Source organism: Coregonus clupeaformis, chromosome 25, assembly GCF_020615455.1.
Source record: "Coregonus clupeaformis isolate EN_2021a chromosome 25, ASM2061545v1, whole genome shotgun sequence".
Taxonomy (NCBI): Eukaryota; Metazoa; Chordata; class Actinopteri; order Salmoniformes; family Salmonidae; genus Coregonus; species Coregonus clupeaformis.
Window position 1 is genome coordinate 23,161,792 of NC_059216.1, and position 8,843 is coordinate 23,170,634.

General features: G+C 43.8%; 1 protein-coding gene across 1 annotated transcript; it reads left to right on the forward strand.

Annotated features, from left to right (window-relative positions):
- Positions 1–43: 43 nt before the first annotated feature.
- lrit3b (leucine-rich repeat, immunoglobulin-like and transmembrane domains 3b) lies at positions 44–2,684 on the forward strand. The gene is made up of 6 exons (XM_041847013.1): positions 44–261; positions 707–905; positions 1,045–1,306; positions 1,484–1,798; positions 1,917–1,979; positions 2,084–2,684. The coding sequence occupies exons 1-6, from the start codon at positions 149–151 to the stop codon at positions 2,464–2,466; spliced, it is 1,335 nt and encodes a 444-aa protein (XP_041702947.1). The 5' UTR covers positions 44–148; the 3' UTR covers positions 2,467–2,684.
- The last annotated feature ends 6,159 nt before the right edge of the window (positions 2,685–8,843 follow it).

An 8,843-nucleotide genomic window follows, 5' to 3' on the forward strand; every position in this document is an offset into this window, starting at 1 on the left:
TGCGTAATCCCAACTAATCTGCCTCTGCTTCTTTCCACTTGACTTGAATGTAGGAGAGTTTGGGAGCGGCAGACTGGGAATGTCAGCTAAACAGAGGAATATGGAGATAAACAGAGGTTTTGCTTACTCTGGCCTTGCTTGGTGAATAATGTATCGACTTCTCTTGGTTCAGATGCTACAGTGTTGTTTCCTGGTGGCCCATTCCTGCCCTACTCTGTGTACTTGTGTCTACCAAGGAGGGAGCAATGGGACAGGTCTCAGGTAGCGTACAGTTCAGTTAATTTACTGCCTTAATTTCAGTTGCTTGCTTGGGTGTGCTCCTTCTCTCATATCAATGAATCTACATTAATTTACCTAACATCTTGGATCACTGGTGTTGTTCTTTAAAACATATACTTTATAGACCATTGCCTGTCGGAGTACATTTTGATCAACTATGCATCAATATTTAAGTCCTCTGGAATGGTTGGACAACATTTAGAAATATGTTTGGTCAGAGGTTGAGTAAAATGTTATTGTAAAAAATAAAGGCAAAACGAGGTGGTAGACATGTAATTTGCCATGCTTTTTTGTTTATACAACAAACACAGTTAACTCTTAAATTCATTGAGTTGCTAAATAGGACTGATAGCTCTGATAGCTAGCTATTCTTCTCCGTGCATTCTTCACATACATGATTCATATATCACGCTGTTTGCACTGACAGGTCTGTTTTGTGCAGCGAACCCCACATGTCAGCCATCCCCCTCAATGCTCCAGCTGACACAGTCAAGTTGCGTCTGGAGAAGACCTCTATCTCCAGAGTGCCCCGGGCAGCCTTCTTCTACATGTCTGAGCTCCAGTTCCTGTGGCTGACCTACAACTCCATCACCACCATCCACCCCAGCAGCTTCCTTAATTTGAAGGTAGAAGTGGGCATACTCCTACCTGTATTTTTTATCCTCTCTATTTAAACTAGCAGTATCTGCAACACTAGTCTTAGAATTACTTGGTTTTGTATGAAAACTACATTTGACAGTATCTATCACTTACCTCTCCCTGAAGGCGCTACGTGAGCTGCGATTGGACGGGAACCTTCTCTCTGCTTTCCCCTGGGAGGGGCTTAGGGACATGCCGCGGCTACGCACCCTGGGACTGCACAATAACCGCCTCTCCAGCCTCCCTGCCCACGCTGCCCTCTTTCTTCCCAACGTCACCTATCTGGACCTGTCGAGCAACAGACTGACCACTCTGCCCTCAGAGCTGTTGGACCTTTGGTTCCCTCCCCCTGCCCAGCTGGCAGGCCCCACAAAGAGAAGAGTGCTGGGTATGGTTCACTAATAGTAATCTTAGTGTTCTATGCAAAAAAAAGGTCCCTTGTCAAAAGACAGCATCTGAAATTGAGAAATGCTCATATCCCAAATATTCACGTAAAAAACGTGCACCCCATTTCACTCCTTTTCAAAACTAAGCCTAATGATCCGGCTCTTCTCTGTGTCTCCAGGTCTCCATGACAACGTGTGGCAGTGCAACTGCCAGATCTCCATGCTGCTGGCCCAGTCCAAGTACCAGGGGAGCCCTGTGGTTCTGATGGACCAGCTCCTGACCTGTAGCCGTAGCAGGGGGTCTGCCGACCAGCTGGGGGCCCCCCTCATAGAGGCTGACTTGTCGCGGTGCCAGAGGCCATCTGTCCAGCCCTCAGCCACCCGAGTCACCTCCCCGCTGGGCAGCAACGTGATGCTCCGCTGTGATGCCACAGGCTACCCCACGCCGGTACTCACCTGGACCAAAGCAGCCGGAGCCTCCATATACAACACAGGTAAACATTTATGAACATTCTGTGACGTTGCACCCAATTAAACTCAACCCTACTCTTTAATTTTAACATGGAAAATTACTGTTGTTTTCAAATGTCTGATTATCTTTGATCTTGACAGAGTGCTGTCAACAACCATACAGCAAAGCTGACCCTGAAAAACGACCCATTAACTTGGACAGCTGTAAGTACTTCATGTTACCTCGGCTAGCTTGTGCGTTTTGACCCTCTTGTTGCCGCATGTCTTGTCAATGGACTTGAGTCCCCTATTTTTGTGTTACATTCCAGTTATTCAGGAATCTCCGCGTGTGGGAATCCGATGGTCCATCATCAACCTAAATGGACTTTCGTACAAGGATGCAGGAGAATATCGGTGCCAGGCACGGAACATGGCGGGAACAGCAGAGGCCCCCATTAGACTTAGGGTGGTGGGGGTGATTGCTGTGCCCCCTTCCATAAAGAACAAGACCCGCAAAGCTCCTTCTAGATCCTCATCCAACAACAGAAAACCTCTCCCGCAAAAGCTGAAACGGGAACAGAATATTACTTCAATCTCCACCCCAAAGAAGAAGACTCTTCTGAACCTCAAGTATGTTACACCCCGCACTCCAACGAACAAGACCCAGAGTGTCAAAATGGCCCTGGTCCCCACCCCCCTGAAAGAAATGTAATCGTCCTCACCACAGAAGTACATACCCAAACGCAAAAATACCTCAGCCTCAAAGTCAAAGAGAAAACCTCAGATATCTGTCAATACTATACCCACCTTGCCAGAAAAAAGTCTACCACTCCATCATCTTCACCAGAAAACAACCAGGACCAAATTTACATTTACATTTACTTTTAAGTCATTTAGAAGACGCTCTTATCCAGAGCGACTTACAAATTGGTGCATTCAACTTAGGATAGCCAGTGGGACAACCACTTTTTTTTATTTATTTTTTATGGGGGGTGGGGGAGGGGGGGGGGGTAGAAGGATTACTGTTATACTATTCCAGGTATTCCTTAAAGAGGTAGGGTTTCAAGTGTCTCCGGAAGGTGGTCAGTGACTCCGCTGTCCTGGCGTTGTGGGGGAGCTTGTTCCACCATTGGGGTGCCAGAGCAGCGAATAGCTTTGACTGGGCTGAGCGGGAACTGTGCTTCCGTAGAAGTAGGGGGGCTAGCAGGCCAGAGGTGGATGAACGTAGTGCCCTCGTTTGGGTGTAGGTTCTGATCAGAGCCTGAAGGTAAGGAGGTGCCATTCCCCTCACAGCTCCATAGGCAAGCACCATGGTTTTGTAGTAGATGCGAGCTTCAACAGGAAGCTAGTGGAGTGTGTGGAGGAGCGGGGTGACATGAGAGAACTTGGGAAGATTGAACACCAGACGGGCTGCAGCGTTCTGGATAAGTTGTAGGGGTTTAATGGCACAGTCAGGGAGCCCAGCCAACAGCGAGTTGCAGTAATCCAGACGGGAGATGACAAGCGCCTGGATTAGGACCTGTGCGGCTTTCTGTTTAAGGTAGGGTCGTACTCTGCGAATGTTGTAGAGCATGAACTTGCAGGATCGGGTCACCGATTTGATGTTAGCGGAGAACGACAGGGTGTTGTCCAGGGTCACGCCAAGGTTCCTTGCACTCTGGGAGGAGGACACAATGGAGTTGTCAACCGTGATGGCGAGATCATGGAGCGGGCAGTCCTTCCCCGGGAGGAAGAGCAGCTCCGTCTTGCCGAGGTTCAGCTTGAGGTGGTGATCCGACATCCACACTGATATGTCCGCCAGACATGCAGAGATGCGATTCGCCACTTGGTTATCAGAAGAAGAAGAAGAAAATGTAATTATGTGTCATCTGCGTAGCAATGATAGGAGAGACCATGTGAGGATATGACAGAGCCAAGTGACTTGGTGTATAGAGAGAATAGGAGAGGGCCTAGAACTGAGCAGAAATAATTAAACGTTGGCTAGCTAGCACAAAGTCAGTCATGCTAGCTACACAAGTGGACTACACATCTCGAATGTTCAGAAAGTGAAGCTTTACTTTGCAAAATTCTCATTGACTAAAATTATATTGTATTTAGTTGCTACAGTACTGCTAGCTGGTAGTGTTGGCTAGCTAGCAATGGCTGCGTTGTTGACCTTGTTTGAAAAACGGCGTCGCTGTGAACGAATGTAGTTGGCTAAAATGATATTGTATTTAGTTGCTACAGTACTGCTAGCTGGAAGTGTTGGCTAGCTAGCAATGGCTGCGGTGTTGACTTTGTTTGAAAAACGGCGTCGCTGCGAACGAATGTAGCTGGCTAGCTAACCTCGATAGTTTCTCTATACTACACCTTTATCTTTGATACAAAGACAAGACAAGATTTGATGTACTCAGTTTTTTTTTTACTGTTTTTAGAGAGATAAGGCTTATCACCCACTTATCTGTGTAAGATCTGTACCTGTGCTAAAGATTACAAGGACATATTTCTAAAAGGAGCTCAGCTATAAAGGGCAATTCCGCCACTTCATATTCATTATCTCCTGCGCCATACCAGTGTCTACATACAGTGGGGAGAACAAGTATTTGAAACACTGCCGATTTTGCAGGTTTTCCTACTTACAAAGCATGTAGAGGTCTGTAATTTTTATCATAGGTACACTTCAACTGTGAGAGACAGAATCTAAAACAAAAATCCAGAAAATCACATTGTATGATTTTTAAGTAATGAATTTGCATTTTATTGCATGACATAAGTATTTGATCACCTACCAACCAGTAAGAATTCCGGCTCTCACAGACCTGTTAGTTTTTGTTTAAGAAGCCCTCCTGTTCTCCACTAATTACCTGTATTAACTGCACCTGTTTGAACTCGTTACCTGTATAAAAGACACCTGTCCACACACTCAATCAAACAGACTCCAACCTCTCCACAATGGCCAAGACCAGAGAGCTGTGTAAGGACATCAGGGATAAAATTGTAGACCTGCACAAGGCTGGGATGGGCTACAGGACAATAGGCAAGCAGCTTGGTGAGAAGGCAACAACTGTTGGCGCAATTATTAGAAAATGGAAGAAGTTCAAGATGACGGTCAATCACCCTCGGTCTGGGGCTCCATGCAATATCTCACCTCGTGGGGCATCAATGATCATGAGGAAGGTGAGGGATCAGCCCAGAACTACACGGCAGGACCTGGTCAATGACCTGAAGAGAGCTGGGACCACAGTCTCAAAGAAAACCATTAGTAACACACTACGCCGTCATGGATTAAAATCCTGCAGCGCACGCAAGGTCCCCCTGCTCAAGCCAGCGCATGTCCAGGCCCATCTGAAGTTTGCCAATGACCATCTGGATGATCCAGAGGAGGAATGGGAGAAGGTCATGTGGTCTGATGAGACAAAAATAGAGCTTTTTGATCTAAACTCCACTCGCCGTGTTTGGAGGAAGAAGAAGGATGAGTACAACCCCAAGAACACCATCCCAACCGTGAAGCATGGAGGTGGAAACATTATTCTTTGGGGATGCTTTTCTGCAAAGGGGACAGGACGACTGCACCGTATTGAGGGGAGGATGGATGGGGCCATGTATCGCGAGATCTTGGCCAACAACCTCCTTCCCTCAGTAAGAGCATTGAAGATGGGTCATGGCTGGGTTTTCCAGCATGACAACGACCCGAAACACACAGCCAGGGCAACTAAGGAGTGGCTCCGTAAGAAGCATCTCAAGGTCCTGGAGTGGCCTAGCCAGTCTCCAGACCTGAACCCAAAAGAAAATCTTTGGAGGGAGCTGAAAGTCCGTATTGCCCAGCGACAGCCCGAAACCTGAAGGATCTGGAGAAGGTCTGTATGGAGGAGTGGGCCAAAATCCCTGCTGCAGTGTGTGCAAACCTGGTCAAGACCTACAGGAAACGTATGATCTCTGTAATTGCAAACAAAGGTTTCTGTACCAAATATTAAGTTCTGCTTTTCTGATGTATCAAATACTTATGTCATGCAAGAAAATGCAAATTAATTACTTAAAAATCATACAATGTGATTTTCAGGATTTTTGTTTTAGATTCCATCTCTCACAGTTGAAGTGTACCTATGATAAAATAAAATAAAATAATTACAGACCTCTACATGCTTTGTAAGTAGGAAAACCTGCAAAATCGGCAGTGTATCAAATACTTGTTCTCCCCACTGTATGTGAAATGGTGCGTTTCTGTGATCTGTGGTAAAAAATTGAAGAAAGGTCCTAAAAAAATGCTTCTCTTTGACATCACAGGGCAAGATTAAAAGTAAGAAAACTGTGATTTACAAAACCTTAGTAAAAGGTAGGGTATTTATTTGCTCCCCCACGTCACTACGAATGTCATAGTGTTTGAAAATCACTGTTTTTAAAATGTTATTTGATGATCATTGGGTAGAATGTAGAAATGTGCAATTTTTACATATGTAGTCACTGGTATTGTGCTGGAGATAATGAAAATGAGGTAAAAAAGTGGTGGAATTGCCCTTTAAGAAAATTGCACAGTCATACAGTGTGTTTGTGTGTGTGTGTGTTAATAGTCTGGAAAACTATACAAATAATTCCTACTGAATATGTATTGTATTTACCTGCAGTATAGTATTATTAATTTTCATGTGTGTATTGATATTGGATTTGGTATTGACCATGACCTTTTGTCTTTGATGATGTCATCCAGGGCCGGCTCGAGGCATAAGCGGTCGCTTAGGGCCCCAGGCCGTACTCAGTTGGGGTCTCAATTTACTGTTAGAATAGTAGAATACACAAGGTGCAGTTTCGAAATTTGGTTGTGCATCAGCAGTTTTCCTTTTGTCAGTCACTCACTAAATTTTTTTAGATTGGTAAATTAGTCTAGCTAGCTATCTAAACTTGAAGTAATCATGGCTTAATTACCGACCGGGCATGAAGGGCACGTGCCCCTATTGATTTTATTTTGCCACTCTCACTCAGATATAATTTTAGCATGGCATAAATCATGGCAAAATTTGTAGAATTTCAGGAAATTAGCTTTAGTACAGGCAGAAATGTATCTCCACCCCGTGGCAAAATCTGAAGAATTGCAGGAAATTAGTTATAAATTAGCAAAATGGGTCGAATTGCAGAGAACTTGCTTTAAAACTGCACAATTTTCACTACGCCCATGGCAAAATGTGTAGAATTGCAGGAAATGAACTTTAAAACTAAAATAAATTCTCCCCGCTGTCAAGAGGGGGGCCACTAAAATGTTTTGCTGGTGAGGTTTGCACATAAAGGCGAGTAAACTTTGAAATGTGTGTGGCCATTCCTTGTCAAGATACCACAGTGTCACCATTGATTGTCATATTTAATTGTAAATAAAATAAAATTGCCAATAGATTGTCGACTTGATGCATGATGATGACTGCTTGTCTAGCTTGCTAGATAAGATTTTGAAAGTATGATATTGACATGATCAGTCCAATCAAAGCTACGGTAGATATAATGTGATTTAACGTAATGTTATCTGTGGCCAATCACCTTGAGCCTTCTTGGATGGGCACTTCTAATGTAAGTCTATGGCAGCACCCAAGGGACTTGAATTTTCGAGCTCTACCCGTAGATTTTGCAGTGATGTAGTGTCCCCATGAGTGACAGAACACTGAGCTAATCACGGCGCAACTAGAGAACATTACCAACCCCTACGCTCCGTATTTTCCGCTGGCTGCCCCACCACCACAGAAAGCACTGAGCTAGGCTGAAACACCTGCATTTTGGAGCTGCCTTACTCAAGAAAGCAAAAAAGAGACCATGTTTGTATGTGGCTTTATTAACTAAAATGTATTTTTTTAAATGACATTGTTTGCAAACTGATATGTGACACGTATTAATGCCAAAATAACATATATATATATATATATATATATATATATATATATATATATATATTTAGCAAAACAGGTGGGGCTAAAAACAGGTTGGGCTCTGCCCTCTGATATGTTAGACTAAGGGACCAGATAAGCGCAGAGGTAAGAAAAGGAACAGATTTCTGTGGTGGTGCATTACATGAGAACGGGATATTCGAGGAATTCCTACACTTCACAGCAGCTGAAGGCTTGGATGCTAGTCGCTGCTGAGATCATTATCCTACAAGGAACACTTGAAGGGAGCAGTCACTCTCATTCATCTCTGTATTGTGCATTTTGCTAAAGGAGATTTATGGGTTACAAAAAAAGGCCTAGGCAACATTCAATTCCATACACCATGGTTTCCACAGATTTCTACCCTAGTATTACTATTCTTGTATAACTTTTTTAGGCTGTAGTCTTTGACACAGGATTTTTGTAGGCAAAGGCTATTTTATATGAGGGGAAATGGTGCTCTTAAAGTTATTCTATGGAGAAGCAAAATAAAGAGGCTAAACTGTAGAACTAATGAGACATGGGAATAAATGCACTATTCTCGTTGTGAATGCGAATATCAGGGGTGTATTCATAATGCCGACGCTGTTACAAAACGTTTAGTCTGTTGCTAAATGTTTTGCAACAGAAACGGTATACTACAAATGCTGTTGAGTTCTGTTTTGTTCTTAAGCGGAAGTTGTAGTTCCATCGTGTCTCTCTTCCCAAAAAACAATAAGCACCTGGAAGAAGTTGGAAGGAACCCCGCAGACTTCACTCCACTTTAGAGCACGGAAGATTTTATAATTTATTGATGTGCAGCTTGTGCCAAACACTTTGCAGACTATTCAGATTGGAATGGCAACGTGGGAAACCATACAATTAAAATAAACAACAAAAGGAGTCAGAGAACAGAGCGGAGTGCAGAGCTGCCCAGTGCTGAAATCTTTGATCCGACTTTCGCGTTTGCCCGTAGTGCTGAATAATATACAGTCGCCCTTTTCACACCCATATTGCCAAATATTTAATGTGATTAGCATTTGTTTAGGCTACTTAGTGCTTGATTACTCTATTGTACTACATAATTGATATGGCGTAGGCCTATACCTCCACTACACTGCTTTGATATGCATCAGTGGGGATTAAGAAGTGAGTATATGTCTACACAATGCCCACTGAAAAAAACTGCCCTGCACTAATGTATAAGACTTGCCTCCAGTGCTTGGTA

What these genes read in the sequence shown, in the direction of transcription:
- lrit3b (XM_041847013.1), top strand. Translation starts at nt 149, where the DNA reads ATGTATCGACTTCTCTTGGTTCAGATGCTACAGTGTTGTTTCCTGGTG. An exon ending in CACAAAGAGAAGAGTGCTGG is followed by an intron (nt 1,307 to 1,483) that starts GTATGGTTCACT and finishes CTGTGTCTCCAG; the next exon opens with GTCTCCATGACAACGTGTGG. An exon ending in ACCCATTAACTTGGACAGCT is followed by an intron (nt 1,980 to 2,083) that starts GTAAGTACTTCA and finishes GTTACATTCCAG; the next exon opens with TTATTCAGGAATCTCCGCGT.